The 22,532-nt window shown below is 41.4% G+C and overlaps 2 protein-coding genes across 5 annotated transcripts; one reads left to right on the top strand and one right to left on the bottom strand.

Moving 5' to 3' along the window:
• The first annotated feature begins 1,097 nt into the window (after nt 1–1,097).
• Nucleotides 1,098–15,354, top strand: SPARCL1 (SPARC like 1). 4 transcript variants are annotated; one of them, XM_048943432.1, is made up of 11 exons: nt 1,098–1,208; nt 6,748–6,866; nt 6,980–7,033; nt 8,079–9,230; nt 9,806–9,872; nt 10,503–10,621; nt 11,210–11,330; nt 12,237–12,373; nt 13,559–13,707; nt 14,197–14,345; nt 14,552–15,354. In XM_048943432.1, exons 2-11 carry the CDS (start codon nt 6,813–6,815, stop codon nt 14,578–14,580), a joined length of 2,031 nt encoding a protein of 676 aa, XP_048799389.1. In that variant the 5' UTR covers nt 1,098–1,208; nt 6,748–6,812; the 3' UTR covers nt 14,581–15,354. The 4 variants fall into 4 exon arrangements, with proteins under 4 accessions (XP_048799389.1, XP_048799386.1, XP_048799390.1 ...); XM_048943429.1 differs by having other exon boundaries at nt 14,197–15,354; XM_048943433.1 differs by lacking the exon at nt 6,980–7,033.
• Nucleotides 15,355–15,469: 115 nt separating this feature from the next.
• On the bottom strand, nt 15,470–22,512 carry NUDT9 (nudix hydrolase 9). The gene is made up of 8 exons (XM_048943435.1): nt 22,286–22,512; nt 21,056–21,295; nt 20,000–20,095; nt 19,299–19,385; nt 18,370–18,481; nt 17,492–17,638; nt 17,192–17,276; nt 15,470–16,146 (listed from the first exon to the last, which is right to left on the bottom strand). The coding sequence occupies exons 1-8, from the start codon at nt 22,414–22,416 to the stop codon at nt 15,971–15,973; spliced, it is 1,074 nt and encodes a 357-aa protein (XP_048799392.1). The 5' UTR covers nt 22,417–22,512; the 3' UTR covers nt 15,470–15,970.
• Nucleotides 22,513–22,532: the final 20 nt, after the last annotated feature.

Below are 22,532 nucleotides of genomic sequence, written 5' to 3' on the forward strand. Positions count from 1 at the left end.
TTTCAACTCCAATAGGCATCAATCAGTTTCCAGGCAGAGAAGCAGAGATAAAAGAGAAAGGGATTTATAGAGTTTCTCATGGTATTTTGTCAAAGTTTTATTTTCTGCATGGACTACAGAAACAGGGCTTGGCAGTGATATTGCTCCTTTTTTTTCACTTGTTTGGATTTATTACCAATAAACTCTGTAGTTGGCCATACAGAAGTTAAGTTTTTGTACAGTGTAGGAGTGGATCCAGCTGCATCTAGGTCCTTACCTTTGTGGTTCTGGGGTTAAGAGAGCAATGAGGTCCCCTCATGACACAAAGGTAGGGCCTCCTGTACAAAGATACTGAATCTTTGTGCAGTAAATAATCAAGTGCATCCAGCCACCTCCATACTTGTTAGACCACCACGTTGCATTATACCAATAAACATACTCCTGCTTCTCTTGCAAGTGAGATGCACAGTATAGTTGTTTCCACACACAGCAGAACAACTTGCAGATTTTCACACATATACCATCTCCCTCTGCTATCATCATCACTATCTGAGAGATGGCACAGCCATGGCAACAGCACTAACACAGGTAACTCCGGAATTATGCAAGACTCCAAGACTGATTTTTAAAAAAAATTACTTATTTATTATTATTATTTTTAATTTAGAGCTTTGCTTTTCTCTCTTTTTCTTTCTTTCCCTCCACAGACTTGCATGCACATTGCACGGTATGCTGAAACAGCTCTGCAAAACTTAGCAAGGACCAGCATGCGCCTTGCTTTACTTGCTTGCAGCCAGGCAACATGACTGTCCCAGCTGATCTCTTGTTCAGCTCTTTTGGGGCCAGAGTGACAGAAACTATTGCACCCATTCCCTTTGGCACCCCTCCCCCTGAAAGGCTAAATACGCCCTTCCCACACTATTGCTGAGCCCCACTGGCCCAGAGCCTGCGAGCACTGAATGCTTTTTCTCATTCGATTAATTCAGCAGAATTTCACTAATTCATCCCCCAACCTCTGCACCTCATCCAGTGGATGCCCAGGACCGTGCATCATTTCGTTTTACTGAGATTCAGAGTCAGACCTTCCTCCTCAGAAGCTCACAAAAAACACGCTTTCTGAAAGATTCCATATTCAATGCCAAAATACACCACAGGAAAAATCGGCAAGGCTCACGGATTTCCAGTGCACCAGTGGCTAACCAAGTAGGAACACCTCCTCTACTGCTATGGTACTGTTTCTTATTAATTTCTTAGTTAAAACCTTAAATGTCTTTTATGTAATCCTCTATTTTTTTGTTGCTAGGTTGTTCGTGTTTTTTTTCCAACTGAATTTCTTAGAGTATCGTTTGCTTTAAGGATAAACAGTATGAGGCATTTATGCCTGGAGCAGTGTTTTGTGGAAGAGAAGGCACAGCGTAATTATTGTGTTGAAAAAGGTGACCTTTATTTTACCAGTGAGACCATTATTTTCCTTCTGATTCCACAGAACAATAAAGCATTATACGATGACCAACAAAAAAAACCATACAGTCGTCTACCATGAGAGGTGCGTGGTGACCTGATTTCCCACAACACCTGCCACATCTCCTGCAGCATCAGTTCAGGAACCCCCTCCAACAGACAGGGATACAAAAGGCAAGGTTCAGCCTTGACCCTTCCCATAGGCAAGAGCTGAGGCAGGAGATGTGGTTGGTCTTGAGGAACCTTTCACAAACGTGGTTGCAGAACAGGTAAAAACCTGCAACACATATAGCATCTGCAAAGGAAATACAGATTCCAGGATGTGATAACAGACAAATTTTTATCATCCTGCCTGTTTAACAGGTCTCATTTTGGAACTTCTCAAATTTAATCAAAATAGCTCTTCTTTGGCTTCAATCTGGCTTAAACTACATGGGGCAAGGGATGAGGGGGAGTATGGAAGAAAAACAGAATTTTAGGAAAAATAAAATCAAATGCCTTACTTTGTAGAAAGAGTATAATAGGTCTAACAATTTATATTACACGAGAATTGTTTAAAAACCATTCCCAAGGTCTCTTGAAATAACGTTGTTTTTCCTATTACTGAACTGAGAAGCCATAAAGTACATACAGCCGATGGCTTTTGCAGCTAAAGAACAGGTGGTGTCAAAGAGATTGATTCTTATCACTGGAGCAGAGTAAAAGAGTATAATTCTTCTCTTCTGAAATCTATTTTCTAATTACATTCTCTTCGTTGACTCTGTTCAGATCCAACTCTGCCTTTGCTATATATATGCATACACATGAATTAGTTTATGGACATGTGTGTACACACACACACACACACACACACTCCTACAAGAACTTTTGAAACAGTCCGTGCTTTACCAGCTGCATTTGAAGAAAATCAATCCTGTTACCACATCCTGATAACAGGAAGACTTTGTACAGTTCTTAGTTTCCATACTGCAATTCATGACTTTCCCTTAGATATTTGTACACAACTATGAGTACTGTGATTATCATCTGCCTATGAGGTACACATATTTGAAGTATTTACCCGTGAGGATGTGGGCATCAGCATCTGCATTTCCTGCTGAAATAGACTGTATCATTTTACCAAGGTATTTCAGGGTACGTGAGCAAAAGCTCAGTTCTGAAGCCTCCATTGTTTAAATGATTATGAAAAAAGTTGCAGTGTCTTTTCACGTTTGACTCAAAAAACTCATCATCTGAGTCCCATCCTCATGAGACAAGAATTTGTGTCCACTGTACACAATGAAATACTGAGTTCCAAAGCTGACTTGCCTTCTCATTCTCTTTCCCAAATCCTGGACAGCTGCCACACTCATTAAGGGTGACAGAAAAGGCACCTCCATTTTTCTAGAATTAAGTCTAATGACAAAGGACTACGCAGAATTTTCTCCCACTGCCAAAGCTGAAACTAGGTCAGTTTACATGCTTTTGTTTATCACAAGGCATTCATCACCTTCAGCTGCAACCTCTGCCAATTAATCATTTCTGGGTGGCATTTCATAAGCCTTGAAAACATGATGGCCGCATTGGATTTGCTGTGCCAGTGGCTGACCAAAAATGCCCAATTAGAAACAAAACACAAAGGAAGCAGTAAAAGCTGCACTTTCCACCTCATCTATTCTTGCAGATGGTTTTCTCTCATTTCCCATTTAAGCTGCATACTTCATGCTGTGAGCAATGACAAACAGTGAGCCTTGGTGAAATTCCTGGTTGATGAAGGGGAACTGGTCTTAGCGATGAATGGGCAAGACTGGCAGGCCAGATGTCATCACCTGAAGACCTCTAGACAAAAAAATTGTGTCATTGATCACATTACAAGTGACTGCTGCCACACTTGATAAGAGTGGTAGCCCCTGTGTAGTACTTCTGCCAGAGATAAGCTCATGAGTAATTTCTGGTCACCAGTAGTGCATTGCTCACATGCTCACAATGACACCAGCAACTGCAGGAGCACTAAAAGTGAAATAAAGCCATAAACGAGCATCTCTGCAACCTGAGGTTTGAAGACATTATCAGAAGTCTAGGTAGAACTTGAACTGGTGGTTATAACTTTCAGGCTTCCCAACAGAAGAGACGCAGCAACAAAAACTGGAGTTGCTTAATATGACTTAGTGCACCCACATCCAATAGGGCTGAGTAACAGGAGCATCCTTAGGTCCATCTCCACACAGCAGCTCTGTGCTGTTCTCTGGAAAAAAACATCATTCCAGGGTTGTCTACCCAAAATAGTTGCCATTTGTCAGGACAATTTTTTTTTTTCCCCTCCATTTTAAGCCGAGATGCATGCATCCTACAGGGGACTCACTGCAGGAGTAAGTGAGTCAAAGCTTCTGCCTCCTCCAGGTTTCAGGCAAATAAATTTCTTCTTTCCTAGACTGAAAATAAAAAATAAAAAAAAATAATAAAAAAAAAAAATCAGTGAAAGCCTAGTTAGCAATGCTTTCTCAGTATGCCAGGTGTTAAATTCCCCATTTCTCAGAGCAAGATACTGCTATGCAAGAAATCCATTCCATGTTTGTCTTTTGATCAAGCTTCCTTACAGATCTCATTGCAAAGCACGGTGACTGTGTTTCTTGAGGTGGGGGCGTGCTGCTTTCAGAATAGCTCCATCTGCAATACTGACAGTTCTGCTCGTCTGAAGTGACACAAAAGCTTGTTTTTAGAAACGCAGTTCTGTGGGACAAATTTGGAAATGAAGGAAAGAACAAAGTGTCTTCACATTTAGATTTCAGGGTAGAAAAAAGAATAGCGTCACAATGCAAATCCTTGCATCATATGACAGATAATGCTGAGCTTTTTCCATGACAGTCATCTTAGTTACTGTGCATTACATTTGCACCTGAGCAGGCAGTAAGTCTGTAACAAGAATGACTTTTCTTTTCTAACATCAGAAGACTAAATGAGAAAGTGCAAAAAAAATCCAACTGCCATAAACCATGACCTTTACAGTGAGAAGGGCAGCAAGCCTACAGGAAGAGTTCCCGGTGCTTTTCTCTCCCTAAGCTCAAACTTCACATTCCTTGCCTCTGGCTCCAGTAAGCCACCTCAAATCCTTCACCCAAATTGCTTGTACAAAATAAAACTGTTCTCTTGGGCTCTGGCAAAAGGTCCTGGCATACTTCATAGTCATTCCCTGGCACTTCACTGAAAATGAAGTGATGCCAAAAGAAACATTCCTCTCAACCTTGGAGGATGGAAGGGCTACAGTCCATTGTACAAAGATTTTTTCCTCCCTTTGTTGAGGCAGCTGCTATGGTTATTGACATTGCAGCTTTTATGACAGTAATCCCAGCTTCCCCCACCGCTCCCTCTTCTTTATGAGTGCAGCCAGCATTGAAAAATATTTTTTTACTGTGGCTTTTGAAGTAGTCTGGTAGTTTCCATCCATCTATTGCAAACAGCTCCCAGCATAATGGAACTGGTAGCATAAGACAAGAAATTACCTATTTCAGCAGTGAGGACCAATATGAGGCACAATCAGTGCTCTAAAAATCAGTGTGAGGAGATGCTTCTTGCTCAGAAACAAATCTTGCTGCCCTCTGAGAAAAAGTCAAGCAACATGATTAACAAGGGCAATACTTGCACAAACATCATAGTCCAAGAAGGAGTTTAACTCTTAAAGATGCTGCTTACTGTTTAGGGCAGATTAAACTGTATTTGGGTAGTTTATAACTGCTGGCAACTCCTTTGGACTACTGTAACACGAAAAAAGATACCTGAATAGGCTGTATTCTTATACTCAGTTCAAGATTGTCAAGACTTCTCCAGTAAATAAAAAGTAATGGTTCTCATGGGCCACTGCAGGTTGGTGATAGAAATTTGATGTGGTTTTTTTTCCTATTTTGTTATATGAACTTCAGACTGACTTCAACTACATTTTTCATTATTTGGACAAAGGCAGAGGCAATGGAGCCAGCTTGCAAGCCAGTAATTATAAATTTATAATACATTTATAGCTATCAAACTGCTTTACCAAACAAATACACGCAATGGGGTTTCAGAACTGAGACACTCAGTGCCCAGAGCTGTACTGCTGATTTAAAACAAAGAGAAAGGAAGGCTATACAACTTCTAGTACTACCATTCAAGTACTTCTTCCCTACCAGGTCTTCAAGAACACAGCATACTGCTACTAGGGCTCTATATCTATATTGTAAACAGATGTAGGCATGGCAACAACCAGATTGGTTGTTTCTTAGCTCACATAAATACGAGCTTCCCTGGAATCCTCCTTTTGAGGTTTTGGTCTTCCCCCCCAACCAAGAACATTTTGAAAACATACACCGAGCCTCATTTGAATTACATTTGAATACAACTGACCCAACTGACTGAACTACTGCTAATGTTTTCATGTCAGAAAGCTTGACCTGTGTCAAGAGACACCATGAACTTCAGATAACAAAGTGACAAGTGTTTCACTTATGTCGATAAAGATACACGAAAAGGAATGAAGATGGAAATGTGAGGTAGAAATTGAAAATAATTTAAAGAGCAGCGAGGAGAGGACAGAAGAGAATTTCCAGAGATAAAAACAGTCAGTAGAATGCAAACAGGCACAGAAGCAAAGTGAAAATCCCAGTGATTACTCACAACCACAGGGAAAAATATAGGACAAAATAAAAAACAGAATGAAAGCAAAATAGTGAGTAAGATCAAGGAAAAACTGAAACAATGTTTTATTTTTTGTATTCCTGATGATACAGCTACTGCCATATGAAATTCCAGTGCATATGTACTGCAAAGGTGAGAAAATATGCTAGTGATTTCTGAAAGGTGAAAACAAATTGCCTTTCGCCCACTTGAGAACATTAGCATAGAGTGAAGAAACCCCTACATGCTCTTCCAGCCATCTGCCTCATGCTACAGTGCAGCACAGTTGGGTTTGGTGCTTCCTGAGCAGGAAGGCTCTAGAGCTGGTGGATGTAGCACACAGCCTAAGTCTTGTAAATGGGGCAGAACCAAAGTGCCCTCTAGATCATAGAATCAAAGAATATCCTGAGTTGGAAGGAAACCTTAAGAATCACCAAGTCCAGCTCCTGGCTCCACACAGAACCACTCAATATTCAAACCCTATGTCAGAGAGCACTGTTCAAATGCTCCTTGAAATAAATTGATCAAGATTCTTAATTTATATAGAACTGGGCATTGCATAGAAATGTTGGGTTTTCAGACTGACCTTCAACCTACAGCAGCCGCTACATCGCTTCCATCAATAATTTCTAAACCATGATGCCTACACCCTAACTTTGTTTCATTTCACATTGCTTGCAGAAAGAAAATCTTCAAATCCTACCACTGAACCATTAGTTACCATCCTGATTAAGATCTGAAAAAACATGAAGACTGTAGTGCTCCTGATTTGTCTTCTAGGATCTGCTTTCACCACTCCAGTAAGCACTATCCATGCCATTATTACTATGCACTTGAACTTTCCATTTCCATGAAAACTCTGTTAGCCCAGAATTATTTATAAACAGATTTTTAATATAATTGTTTCTTCTAGACCTATCCCCTGAACTACCAATTTGGGGCCCATGGACAGAAAACTGCAGAGAAGGTACTCTCATTCTTTAAGCAATAAGAGGTGACCTACATTTTTCATATCAACTACATAGAAGCCATTACCACACACACATTAGTTAGAAAAATCATACACAGATTCTCAACCATGTAAGAATTTTGGCCACAACTCTACACAGAGCATTAGAAAGACACAGCTCATCTTGGCAAGCTATACAGTGGCTGACAAACCAGACAGGCAGCTCTGGTGGTAATGAGATAGGTGGCTTCAACAGCACGATGCCATATATGCAGGCTAAGTACAGGGCTCACAGTTTCGCATTCGCGGTCAATCCAAGTGGGAACTGGCCTTTATTGTGTTATTCTGATGAGCACCTGTAGCTCAGACACAAAGGACTTGGGTTTCAAACCAACAAACGTTCCATAAAAACAAAATTAAGAGAATGCTGTACAGAAATAAAATACAAGATGCCTTCCCTTCCAATAACATTTTCAAATAATGAATCACATCTAGCTATGTGCAGCTTTCTAGATGCATATCATGCTAATTCAGATAGTGCTCTATAATGAAAAAGCAGAAAGTAACTGTTCCTCTTAGTTTCCAGCAGAAACTTTGGTGTGAACACCTTTTCAAACAGCTTGCAGCCTACAGTTATACCTCGGAAACAACTCACACAGAAGGCATCTGTATGAAAATAAAACACAGTATCAGTGACAGATGAATAATCAGTTCCAAGTGAAGACACAATATTTCCCAAAGGCACCAGTAGTTGACTATAGCCATGCCACACTGACTAAACCTTTTGTCACTGTACTAAGTATCCTCACAAGTGAGGGAAAAAAAAAAAAAAAAAAGAGGGGATGGAAACTTGCTAAACATGGAAAGGCTACCAGCTGTGAATTTCATGCCCTAACATTTAAAAAAAACAAAAAAAAACAAAACAAAACATAAAACAAGAAAATCAGAGTTGTATTTGTTTTTCCAATCAGGCAAAAATCCTGTCAAAAGGACTTCAAATATACTCCAAGATTTATTAGTCTATTTGTTAAATCTTTGGTGGTGCTTTTTTCTCCCCCCACAGACTAAATATACTAATTCTGAAACCTCAGAGGAAGAGAACACGGGGTCTGTAAATAAGGGTGATGTGCTGTCTGGCCACAGGACCATAAAAGCAGAGGTACCAGTACTAGATACACAGAGGGATGAGCCCTGGGCTGCCAGAAGACAAGGACGAGGTGGTAGTGAGCATCAAACAAAAAACAGCCTGAGGAGCATTAACTTCCTTACTCTGCACGGTAATCCAGGCTTGGCTTCTGATAACTGGGAAAGCAACTCTGGCAGCAACAGGGAACAGCTCAGCTCTGAGCACCACCAGCCCAGGAGGCACAAGAAGCACAGCAGCATGGCTGGTCAGCAGGCTCTGAGAGTAGAAAGTCCAGCGGATGCTCTTGGTCTGGTTCGTGAACTCAACACATGGAAATACAATAAAAACACAGTTGGCCTAGATGAAAACAACAGTGAAAGTGATGAAGAGGAAGCAGGGGAAGAAGAAGATGAAGAATGGGGTGAAGAAACTGATTATAGGGATATGAAGCACAGAGCACATGGGACAAGTCACAGAAGCCTATACAGGAGCTGGCAAAATGAAAACAGCCGGCCATCCGGTGAATTCTTGAGAGATTCCAGACTACCAATGCATATAACCAAGAGACATAGTGAGAAATTCAGCACAGAGGAGGAAAGTCAGGAAAAACCTTACAAGGAAGGAAAACTCCTTCTCTCAAAGAAAAATCATAATGAGGATCAAAGTGAAAAAAGACAAAGCCAAAAAAGCAAAGAGCACTTTCAAGCAAACGATCAGCACAAACAAGAAGCAGTGATGAAAAGGCAGGATAAGGAGGGCAGCAATGCTGAGGAGGATGATAATGATAGTGGTGATGATGGTGAGGAAGATCTCAGCAATGTCTGGAGGGAAGCAGTCTACGAGGAAGAGGAGAGAATGCAAAGCAATGACCAGGACAGCATCAGTAACAAGCAAAAAGAGGAAGGAACTGCTGGAGATGACAGTGGAGTTTATAGGGAGATGGAAGATTACCAAGGTGACAAAATTAAAGACATTACTCACTCCGAAGATGATCATTACCACTATGAGCCATCTAATTCCAGCAGCAAGAGACAATTGCAAAGAAGTAGCTCTGCTGAGAACATGAATTCAACGGAAAGTGAGGATGAGGTAAATTCTCTTTAAAATGTAACTAGAAGATCAGAAGAGGGAAAAAAAACACATATTTAAGTTCCTTGTGATCAAAAGTATGCTTTGGACACAAACAAGTCTAACAATTTAATACTATTTTTGAGGTCTCACTACACATTATTACCCAGTTAGTCATGTGTCACTTCCTGTACAACACTGAAATAGGACCAGAAAGGAAGTGAGCACAGTTTACATCCCATAGGGTGCTCAGCCCCAAGCAGCTCCTCAGGCACGGCTGAGATGCAGTCTGTGCTCACTGATGCCAAGTAAAGACTGAAGCCATGGTTGTATCAGCCTCAAGGTACCACATGGTGCATGTCACTTATTGCAGACTGTGAGGAGCCCAGGTCTTACTGAACTCCTGACTGATCCAGAGAAGAGAGAACCCTAATGCTCTTAGAGGTCTTATCCCTCTTGCATGTTTCACATAGCAACCTCTTTCTGCAGCAAATATGGATCTGACTCAGTATGCTATATTTGTATCTAAGAAAAAAAATTTCCAAGTATTTTTTCCTTCCAAGATTTACCACAGCTTCTGTCTCTGACTTACACAGGTTAAGACCACAGGAGGTTCATATAATGAGGAAAGTGCAAGGAACAGCACTAGGAAGGCTCTCTCGGGTGAGTGAACCCTATGCCAAGCCCACACATCACCACTAACTCACTGTGGCTTGGGAATCTGCTGGCCTGCACTTCTTTTCTGCCTTGGGCAGGGTGCGATTTCACATGACTGAGTTGTGCTGGTGCATCATTCTACACCAGATATGTTCCAGAGAAGAATCCTTTTTGCATGCCCTTGGATTTACTGCAGTTTTCTGAAAAATATATTTAGGTTGTGCATACATTTTTGTGTCAGCACTACAGGCTGGGAATCATTTTCTACTAAAAACCCTCAGTTTAACAATGCTAGCCTGAATTAAGCTGGGAATGGAATTAAGCAAGAACAGGTGGGACACATTTCAAAAAAAGTTGAAAGTAAACGTCAGCCCCTAAAGGAGAAATGGCCTTTTCTGATAAATCTGTTTCCCTGTGTAACTTATACGTGGGAGTGCTAGAAGTTGCTTAGAAAAGTTCACTTAAAAAATTGACTTTTATTCAGTGAAAGATTCAGAAACGCCTTAAGCTTGCAAAAAGCACTTGACTTCTTGGTGAGCACTTGTTTCTATTTTACTTTGTGCATAGCACTTGACAGAAACACTTGTTTTCATCCTATTCTCTCTTACACTCTCTCCTTCTTGACATTATTACTAGATCTTTGTAGGAACTTCCACTGCAAAAGAGGAAAAGTCTGCCAAGCAGACAAGCAAGGAAAACCCAGCTGTATTTGCCAAGATCCTGCTGCTTGCCCTTCCACAAAAGATTATGAGCGTGTAAGTATTACATTCAGAGCACAGCATGTGGGAAAGCCAGCAACAACACTTACAAGATACCACATTCCCCTGCTAATATTTAGAATAATTCTACCCTAAGAATCACACCAACAGGCTTGGATCATTTCAGTAACTGTCAATTTGAGTAGAGTATCAATACCTACATTAATTGGAATAGTATAAACCTATATAGCCAGTGTGACTTGCTTCCATTAGCCTCCCAGGGAATACTGTTTTTTTTTTCCTGTTATTAAAAACAATAATTTATCCATTCAAGCTTTCAGAGTGCATAGCAAATACTAGTACATACCTAGTGTTATAATCCAGTAGCATCTCAGACACTGTATTATCACAAAAAAAAAACAACCAACTCAGAGGTCTTGAAAATTGCATAACTACAGCCACCTAATTCTTAAGCAAGCATATTGCAACTAGAATTTTCAATACATCTGATTACATGCAATCTCTGCAGGTATTCCCACTGCTACGTCATATTGCAGCAACCCTTTTATTGTAAAGCCTCCATTATTGACCCGGTGATTTTTCTGAACATAGAGGGGTGTGCATGCTTATTTTTTGCTCCCATAGGTTTGTGGAACAGACAATAAGACTTACGATGGCACATGCCAACTCTTCGGCACCAAATGTCAACTTGAAGGGACAAAAGTGGGACGCCAGCTGCACCTAGACTACATGGGCGCCTGCAAATGTAAGACCTTTTTCCATAAAATCTGTCTACATGAGGAGCCCTAGAATCACCAGCTAAGCATAAGGAATCTTTCTTCTTGTGCTCTCCCACTTCTCTATCAATTATGCACATGACAAGAACAACCTTCTAATTCTGTCACACCACTCACTTTTCCTACAGTTAAAGTTATTAAATGGCTGAACTCTGAAGACATCCCTCCTGTGCTTAAATCTGGCTGTTAACTCTATCTTCTCCTGGCACTGTCCTTTGTGTTAATACAGATGCCAGTGCTTTACCATATGAAGATTTTTTTCACATCTACACAGTATATACATCAACTTAATAGATTGAAACATCGCGTTAAAAAAAATAATCATAAAGCTACCTAGACACCAAATGCAGAACCATAGAATCATCTAGATTGGAAAAGACCTTAAGATCCAACCCTCAACCTTAACTACAAAATCCCATCAACAATCCATGCCCCTCAATGCCACATGCAAACAACTCAAATGCACCCAAAGTCACAATCCAAAAGCTAGAGTTGATTTCTAAGATCTTCTTCAGTAGCCACGTACCCTAAGAAGAAAGAAGACTCACTTAGCCAGAATATTCCTTTGCTCCCAAAAACTCTGCTTTCATACAATCAGTGGTCTGAAAATGACTTCAACTGCACTTCACTGCATGATTCTACTTTTATTGTACACAGATAGGTTAAACTTGTGGCTTGCATGACCTGTGATGGATATGCACCAATCAGCAAACTCTGGGTGTATTACTGAACCCACTAGATGCGTTCCCAGTTTTATATATTACCAACTACATCAATTTTAAGCTGAAGTTGAAGTCTGTTATTGAGAATCAAGCCTAACTTAGTTCAGAAATGCTTGAATAGGGACTTAACAAAAGCTTTGTGTTTTGGCACAGACATACCCCACTGCACTGATTACGAAGTGGATCAGTTCCCTCTCCGTATGCGAGACTGGCTCAAAAACATCCTTATGCAGTATTATGAACGTGATCAGGATAAATCTGGATTTCTGACTGAAAAGCAAAGAAATAAGGTAAGCGATCCACATACAAACAGGAAGATGCAGTGACATGGTTAGTACAAACCAGCTGAAACAAGTGATTTACAGAATTACAGAACACTTGAAGTTGGAACATACCTCTGGAGATCACCTGGACCCACCCCTGCTCAAGCAGGGCCACATCCTACAAGTTTCCCTATTTCATATTAGCATTTCTGTTCTGGTTAGGGTTCTGGATATCAAATCACATGCATGAAAGTCAAACTATGAACTGGAAAATCTCCATACCATTTACAGTTTCCCAAACACACCTACATGTCCCCTCACAGTAATTTAAGCTTAGACATATTTCTGCTATAGATATTCATTTTTGTCAAAGTGGATCTAAGCCAGGTACATTATTTTTCAGTGTGTACTTCCATGCAAGGGAAAAAAAAATAAATGCACACCTATCTGATAACTGTTCTCTTGAGAAGAAACAACATTGCTTTTGTTGTTCAGTAAGCAATTTGAGACAAACCTTTTGTCTGATCAGTTAATGGGAATAAGGATTCAATTCATGTGGTCGATGCCATTTTCCAGCTCTTCTGTTCTTAGGACATATCTTATGCTTTGCAATCAATATAGAAATATGTGAAATTGGAATGAACAGTTATGGGTGTCTTCTACAGGTTTTAATACAGTTTCATACACTGTCAATTTCCAAATCAAGCTTGCAGCATGATATTCAAGGGATAAAATTGACTGATACTCAGCCTGTACAAAATACACAGGAGAACTGTTAAAGACTAAGCCCTGTAACTACAAGAGGGATCATGGCCCACCATGAAAGACTCATACTAACAGCCATGAATTACACAATATCTGATACAGCAAAGCTGAGCAGCTTACCCCAGAACTGAAGGTATGCTAACATCAGAGTCAGCTTTGCCTCCAACTGTCTGAGGCCACTGTCTTATTTACCTGGGTCTGATGCCTACTGAGTCAGAGGGGGTCAGACTTCCTTTCCAGCCACTACTGAAGTTCACATGGTAACCACCAACACCCACCTGGCAAATCTGAGACAATCTTTTTCTACACTGTACATTTAAACAATAAAAACTCATTTCCCCAGTAGTATTTCATCAAGCTTGATTTCTTCAAATTGCCTCCCTGGTGGAGAGTTCTCTTCAGGCCACATCTCCTCAAAACAAGAATCAATTTCTCTTACGTATCCAGGTCAAAAAAATATACCTGAATGAGAAGCGCCTCGTGTCTGGTGAGCATCCAGTTGAGCTTCTCCTGCATGACTTTGAGAAAAACTACCACATGTACGTGTATCCTGTGCACTGGCAATTTTATCAGCTTGACCAGCACCCCATTGACAGGTAAGAACTCTTTGTATGTTAAATTCTGACTTAGGTCAAGTTAAGGATGTTTTACTTTCCCAAACCACTTGAAGCGTCTTCTGCATAAAGGACTGGTGTCCCTCAGCTGATACAAGCCAGCACTGATCCTTCAAAACTTACCTCTGAGAATAAGATTCAGACTTCAGGCCTTCAGTCATGCCACTTGACGGTGGGATTTGTGTTTCAAGGGCCTTTATCCCTCACATCCATCACACCTAATAGAACATAGCTAAGCATCTTTGCAAGCTTCTCCTGAAGATTAATGGTAAAACGACAGGACTGGTGAATTGTAAACCAATGACAGTAATAACTCTTCCAGAAAAAAACCTTTTAAAGAACATAGAATAGTTAAAATGTACAGACTTCTATGTCAATATCACTGCTACCACTTTTCAGACACTTAGAGCACCTTCGGTGACATTGATAATTTATCACAGAAGTACACCTCTACCTGTGTTCTCCTTTCAGATCACTGACGCACTCAGAGCTTGCTCCTTTGAGAGCCTCCCTCGTTCCCATGGAACACTGCATAACGCGTTTCTTCCAAGAGTGTGATGGAGACCAAGACAAACTTATCACTTTGAAGGAGTGGTGCCACTGCTTTGGGATTAAGGAAGGTAAGCCTCAAAGACCAGGAAAGCACACAGTACAAAACATTCCCACTGCTAAGTTCCAGATTTCAAGAAAAATTCTAGGCAGTCAGAACAGCAAGAGGTGCAAGGTTCTGAATTTCTCTAAAATTTCAGTATACCATTTTTAGTAACAGCACTACATAAAAACAGCACTTTGACAAATGCTAATAACACTTCCTTCTCTGTTGCAGAAGACATAAATGAAAGTCTCCTGTTCTGAGCCCGGCTGAGCAGAGTCCCTGTGCAGTGCTACAGCTTGTCAAATGTGATGCCCACTCCCGACTGCAATTAACAGCTCTATAATTTTCAGTAATAAGTTGGCATAAGATTCTTGGAGGCAGAATGAGTTACCCTTAGATAACACACGTGTCTAATCGTTGCAAATTCATTAACAGCAGTAGTGTTTAAGAACTCTAAGTAGCTCATACCTGAACAGTGTTTTCTTCTGCATGTACCAATAAACTCTTAGTAGGACTAACGTGAGACTGAATTGTTCACCAAACCTTTCAGTAGAATTATAGGATGTGAATTTTATAATACACTGAAGAAAACTACTTTGAAATAGGTTTTCTTTTGTTGTCGTTTACTGTCAGTGTAGCCTTCTGCATAGAAATATTGAATAAACAAAGTCTACCTAGATTTTTGTTTAGGTTTCTGTTGTGGTCAACTGTCATACTATTATATAATTAAACATACCTACCCCTTGACTGAAAAACACACAGGAAAAACACTAGTAACTCTTCAATAACCAGTATCTTTAAGGGCCCACACTTGCCTTTTGACTGGAAAGTACTGCCATCACCTAAAAACACAACCCACATTTTGGAAGTCTGCTTTGAAGGCCACACATTCCAGTGATTCTGCTTACAGCACTGCCTCCCCAGCAGCTGTACTTTCACATGCAGTACAAAGAGAAGCTCAATATCTGCCAAAAACCAGTGAAGATGCATCTTCCAACAGCAATATTTTTAGATGGAAGCACTGTAAGACATCCACATGTGAACACCATCCATACCGCAAGCTAGAAAGCAATTAAAGGTGAAAATTAATCACAGATCAGAAAAGTCACTGATAGGACATTGTAAGTGAAACCACTCAAAGAAGATCACTCAAATACATAGTTCTTTAATTCATCTTAGTAACTATTCAGGTCATCATCCTACAAACCAGAGACTCGTGAGAGATTTACACCCCTGACAAGAAACAAGTGCAAAAATAGAGCTTAAGTGTAGCTCAGAACTACATTAAGAATCCCAGCGATCTCTTGCAGTTCTGCTGATATAAAGATTTGGCTGCAAATAATTAAGACATGAAGTTAACAGCTCCACGTTCATCTCATTTTTCACTCGTTGAGAAATTCAAAGAAGCCATTTCAAGCCTTCTAAAAACATGTTCCATCACAGCTAGCTCTGCCTGACCTGTGTACACAGAGCTAATCCCACAGTTGGATGGCTGTACACAGGTGACAGTCATTATTACACATTACTTGCAGCAACAAAGTCTCTTACACGTGGTATATGCTGTATTTGAGCACTGAGAAGTTCAGCATCATCTCAACTCCAAGGCTGCTGAACACCAGCCTTCACACACGGGTCCGTTCCTCCTTTATATCACTCGGGGCATCTACAACCAGGTTCCTCACTCCAGTGGGCTCCCCATTTCTCCGTCACAAGCTTAATGAAGTAGCTATGATTTGCATACAGCTTGAGCTTCTCACTGATGTCAACCCATTTCACCATCCCAGCATCATCACCTGCTTCCAGAGGCAAGTTATCCATGGTCTCACCTGTCCACAAAACAAGAGTTAGACACATTCTTGCATCTTTTCTCCCACCTTTTCAGTTCCTCCCTTCCACTATTCTATTTCTACTACTTTAGGAACCAAATTCTGAAAGTGACGCATACCTATACAAAATGAGAATAATTAATACTTTATTAAAGCCTCAAAAGTATTTAAAAAAACATTCAGTGAAGATGCAGAGAAGAGCTTCTGAATTACTCTCTATAGTTTCTAACTGGTTTCTGAGTCAAGTCTCAGTACTCCATAAACAAGACAATAAATGATTATTAAAAAAATAATATGAGAAACAAATATCAAAGGAACAACCTTCATTACTTCTGGGAGTTGATAAATCAAGAACCAACAGCATGCTAAGCTTCAACACTTACTTTTTAACTACCCAAAGCAGCAAAAATGATAGTAAACCAAGCCAATTCATCCCAAGAGGGAAGACATGAGAACTCAGGATTACGGATCAAAGAACAAAAAAAATATATATATATGCCCATTCTATTTGGTTTACAAAAGGAAAATAAAGCATAAAAATTACTGTGGCAGAGTACCCAAGATAAAAGGTGTCAAGAGTAACCAGGATCTCCAAGCAATAAATGCAGTGAAAATCTGCCAGAGGCAATGCTCCTGAAGCACACAGCTGCTGAAGGAGAATAAAAAAGAGCTGAAGGTCCTTCACCATTGAAACTGGAAATTAAACTGACTCAAGTGACCAAAAAGAAACCAGGCCTAGCATTCAGTCTCCACACCAAGGCACATTTTGTGGTTTGGAACTAACACAAAAACACAGAATTTGCCTGAACATGACTTAATTTTCTTAGTTCAGGATAGAGAGAAATCAAAGGGGAACAGCTATTACTTGCTGTGGGTAAACATCACAAAAGACAAGATTCTCACACATACTAGTTTTAGTCCAAGAACTCACGCACCACTTTCATGCTCATACATTTCCATTGCACACCTCAGCCTCAGAGACACCACTATTTCACAAGAGTACCTGCAGTAAAAACCAGCTAAGAACACAAGCAGAGATACCTACCAGTTTCATCGTGGTAATTCACAGCCTCTGTCTCCATCCAAGCATTATCGGTGTTACGAGGGTCATCCACATATCCTCTGTACACCTAATGCAGCAAACAACCAAAAGAAATGTAACAGCATAAAAATGAGGTGGAATCATTACAAAGTGTTTTCCTCAGATGCATTCACCCTTAGAATCTTACACGACAATAAACTGAGTATCACAGCCTATTTTAGTAACAGCTGCACTTCCTCAGTTCCTCAATAGCTATGGTTTACCTACAGAGCTCAGAGGTTACCACAAAGACACACAGCTTACCACAAAGTGCTCCTGGCTGAACAGTCGCTGGAGTTGCTTTTCCAATTCTGCTTTTTCCTCAGGTGATTTCTGTAAGGAGTTCAAGGCCTCTTCCCCAAATTCCCGCTTCAGAGTAGCACTGATCTTCTCCCCTGGATCCACCATCCCCTGACAGGCAAAGAAATATCAGTACCCTCATAGCTCACTTGGCATAGCATTCTTTGAATGGTGCGTATTACAGCCACCTGCATCACGCTCTGGATCTGAGAGGAAGTCTGTATTTGTGGATAAAGAGCAAGCATACCCATCCTCCAAAATCTGGAGCAGATTAAATTATATCTACATTAAGCAAAAGACAGTATCAGAATTAAGTATATATATTGCCTTATATTGTGGAAAAGGCAAGAAGCCTACCAAGAGAGGCCCAAGAAAAAAAATATTTGTAATACCTTTCTCCATCCCTCTTGTATAATCAATGAATATTAAGATGTTATAATTATAAAATAAACAAGAGAGTTTGGCAAAGCAGATTACGATAACAAAAGAGAATAGACAGAAAGCTTACCCATACCCTGGGCTCACTGACAAAACTCCAGCAGAATGAATCTCCAGAAGAGATCCTTCCCCACTGCCAGTCAGCTCTTAAATAGGTCTAGGAGAGGTGCAGCCAGGCTCCACCCCTTCTGGCAGCACAGGTGAATTGCCTTCACCTGTGCTCCTGTGGCTGACTCATTGCTCACCTCAGCTGATCAATCAGAGGTTCAGGCTGTCACTCAGCAGTTCCCATACACCTCTACAAAATGATGTCACTCTTACAAAGCAGTTTTATCACATACACGTCAGTTATCAGCTCTTGACTTCGCTAAAAGAAATCTTCCACTTCAGAGCTCTGCTCTTACCCCAGGGATGGCCCATTCCCCACAGTCTCTCCTCTTGATAGCTACAAACTGCAAGATGTTTTTGCCAGTAACTGGGTGAGCAATTTTACTGCCACTTCTATCCCTCTTCCACCTGCAGAAAATGACAAAGAAGAAGATTATTTTCTGCTTTTTTGTAGGAGGAAAACATAACAGTGGGACCTTCACACATTAGTCTATCAGGTAGAGTACAATCTCTGAGCAAAAACAGAGAACAGGTGCCTGGGAAGATGTCATCCATGCAGTTTTACTGCTAGGTCCAGAACATCTGTATCTACTGAAACTCTCACTTTCACCTCTAACTTTATTTTTGCCTACTCATGAGATGAGGATAATAATGACTTCTGCAAGAAGAGTAGATTTTGGCTGCAATACTTCCAAATCATCTACTTAGCACCAACAGAAGGCCACAAGCATCCACTGTACTGTGTCTAGTAAAGGAGTTAGAAGAACTGTGGCCACTAAAGCAAAAATCTAATTGAAGGGGTAAAATAGAACCAAGATTTGCATTACTTTCACAGAAGTAAATGAGTAGCTTTGGTAGAGTTCTGATAATGGCAAGAACTAAAATGCAGTAGCGTGTCTTTCATTATAGCTGTACCTTAAAAGCATTGCATTTCCTAGCTTGCAGCTTTGTTATCTACACCATCTCTCCTAAAACCTTTGTGTGTCCCTCCACATGTAGTTACACAGACTCTGGAGGCAGAAATACCAAAGCAGAGCAGGCATTGATAGAACACAGACAAACAAACCAACAACAGATCATCCAAACCTTATGTCCTCCTCTTACACATCAGACCAACCCAGTATTTCCTACAGTGCAAAAACAGGCACACCACTGATTTTGCAACTGAGTCACTCGCTATTTTTCTGCTGTACTGTACATCACCTTTCAGTCACCCATTCCTTACCTGGTCACAACAGGATCAGCAGCATGGTTTGGTCCCCAGCGCCCCAGCAACCCTCTCCCTGTGAGACCTGTCCTTCCTGCTGGGTTTCTGAAATAAGTGGCACAGAGCATTTAACAGCACTATTTGCCCACACAGAGTTCCAAGTACTCTAAGGAAGTAGCTTTAATGAAGCTTGAATAACAGAAAGGAAAGGAAAGCAGTGTAAACCCAATGTTAGCATTAGCTTTAAAGAATAAAAGAGAACACAGTTTTCTCTGTCATCATTGGATTCATTGAAAGCCAGGCTGGATGTGGCTCTGGGCAGCCTTGTCTAGTGGTTGGTGGCCCTGCCCGTGGCAGGGGGGTTGAAACTAGATGATCACTGTGGTCCTTTTCAACCCAGGCCATTCTATGATTATCATCTTGTAACCAACAGCATAAGTAAAGGAGAAAAAAATGACTTTGTCATTTCCCCGATCTTCTGCCTCCCTAAGGTCCCCACAACCCACTGCTGGGGCAAGTCCAGACCAACCTTTTCATGCCTCTCTGCACAACTTTCTTCCAGGAACAGTACCCTCACACTGAGGTAACATTCTTTTCTGTCTCTAGGGAAGACTACCCTCAGTTTGTTCTAGCAGGTACCATCTATTAGAACCGATACAGATGTTTAAGAGCTATACAACTAAATCACTGAAACACATAGACAAAGAAAAATCACTCACCGGGGCCTCCCGTTCTCAACCACATACAAGCCATTCCAACTTGTCCTCTCCACTTGACCATCTCTCTCATTAAATTTGGGAGAGAAACTTTTATCACTGTGGGAAAGAGCAATTAGAAGTTATAAAGCCCATAACATCCCTCTGGTTGAAAGCCAGCCATGCAATCTGTAATTAACACCCAGTTGGCTAACAACCAGTTTTTACCAAAACTTAAAATGCAGGCCCTCCCTTCCCCGTAGGGGGGTATAAGATTTGAGCAATTGCTGATGACGTCTGTTTAAATCTGCAGATAAGCACGATGCTCTAAAGCATTCAACATTTCCTCCTTTTCATTTAGGCAGCATTGCAAAGCTGTTTTTATTCATATTAGGGAGCGTAAGATGTTACCCAGCGATGAAGCCAACAAATTCCTAATTTAAGTGCAGTGTGCAGATATTTTATTAGCTATGCTTTATATCACAGTTGCTATGTGTGATCACTGACTTTCAAAAAGTGTTTAATGCCTACACTCTTCGTGCATCTCTGGAAGTGAAACAGCATGCTGGTAGGGGGGCAGCTCTCTACAGAAGCATATTTATTGCTCTCCAAAGCAATTCCTCTCAAACTATCACAAGAATCAATTGACTGACTAGATTTTTCCACACAAACAATTCAGGAATCTACATTAAAAACTGAGTCTGCATTTTCAAGTGCTATCAACACCTACTAAAATACTATCTGACAGTAGATTAAGGCATGCATCTAACTAGCTAAGCAGCACAATGTGTTCCTTGGGAGTACAGTGTATTCACAGAACCAGTACAAAGCAATACAGTCACAATGCTATCATCAGGCAATCAGCCTGCCTCACTTTCTGAGTCAGAGTGCACTGCTTCAGGCCTCCAATTCTGCTCAAGTTCTTCTCATCTTGCACACGATTCAAGAACAAGCAAATACACGACGGCAATTTTCTCCCAAGTTCTTAGGGCCACAATGCTATTCTCTCATGTCAAAAATGATTGGAAAAGACAAATCAGCAAGGACACTAGAATTTCTACCTGTCTCCCTTCCACTCACCTGACCTGAGGATCTGCCCACTGAGGTCCAGACAAAATAGACACTGCAGTGTACTCCACGGGTTGGTAGTCTTTCCACTCAGTCAACCAATCCACTTTGTCTGCAGGAACATGGGTACGCTCAACATGCGATCTGGGATACGGGGAGGTGAGAGCTTTGTTGTGGTAGAAATTCTTAATGCTATAACTGTCACACATGTTAACAGGACGGAGGTGGGACCAGTGAGCTGCAGAAAAGTTACTGAAAGAAAAAAAATGAGAGTATCACCTTATTCCAAGAATCACAGAATACTTATTCATTAAGTATTAACCATGCTACTAAAGGTCTCATCTGCATATTAGACTGCACCACGCAGAACACACTGGAGCTTTCTAGAGAACAGCAATATGTTATCGCTTCTTTCAGGAATCATGCAAACATATACGAGTAGGGAGCTGAGAACTGCAAGTGCCCTTCTGGGCTATGCAGCACTCTGAGCAATTACTGATCATTTGAAAGGATTCGCTGGGAGATGTTTACCATGGAGTGCAGCTTGAAGACCTGCCCAAGCACTCACTCTCCACATGGGCAACGCACCAACAAACAGCTCAGCTTTACAAGAGGCCTGCTCTCACATCCATTGACAGAAAAAGTGAAAGTAAATACAAAATGTCCAAAACACCAGCAGGCTTGGACAGGAGGATCCTCAAAGGCCTCTTCCAGCTCCCACAGTTCCACGTAACTCCACATGTTGCTCTGAGCAGTGATACGACACTCAGTGTGATGCAGTGCAGAGTAACGCACACCTCTCTCTTCTACTGCCAGGAAGTCAATGAACATCCAAATAACTCACTCACAAGAGAAAACCTCAAGACCACGAGCAATCTTATCCTCGCATGGGTTTTCTGGAGCCAAAATTGCAGGCATTACACCACTGACAAGAGCAGTTTAGTTTACGGGCTTGATGTGCAGTTCTTTCAAACCCCACACGGATTTATTTCAATACACAAACTGTTTTTTTGTTTGTTTGTTTGTTTTTTAACCACTCCAAAAAAGAGACTGCCCCCAAATAAGTGGCTGTAAGCATAGCAAGAGGCCATAACCTACAGAAGCACGGATTTTTAAGAGTTCTTGGTGAAAAGCTTTGGGGCTTTTTGAGATGAGGAACCGCCCGGTCCCAGACAAGCCCATACCCAGCGGCGATGCCGGCAGCGGCCCACTGTCCCTAACACAGCCCCGGTGCCGCCGTACCTGAGGGGCGGGCGGCAGCGCAGCGCGCACCGGGCGGGCGGGGACAGCACAACCGCGACGGACAACACGGCAACAGCCCGAGCGAGACCGGGGAACGACACTGCACGCAGCACAGTGGCGAAAGGCAACATCCCCTCACGCCACAACCGGCGGTGAGACGCTCGGCCCGGGCCGCCGGAGTGATCCCAAGCCGGAACCGCCCTCCCGCAACCCCAATCACCACCACCCGCCGCCAGCACCTCCTTAC

Source organism: Lagopus muta, chromosome 4 (genome assembly GCF_023343835.1).
Source record: "Lagopus muta isolate bLagMut1 chromosome 4, bLagMut1 primary, whole genome shotgun sequence".
Lineage (NCBI taxonomy): Eukaryota > Metazoa > Chordata > Aves > Galliformes > Phasianidae > Lagopus > Lagopus muta.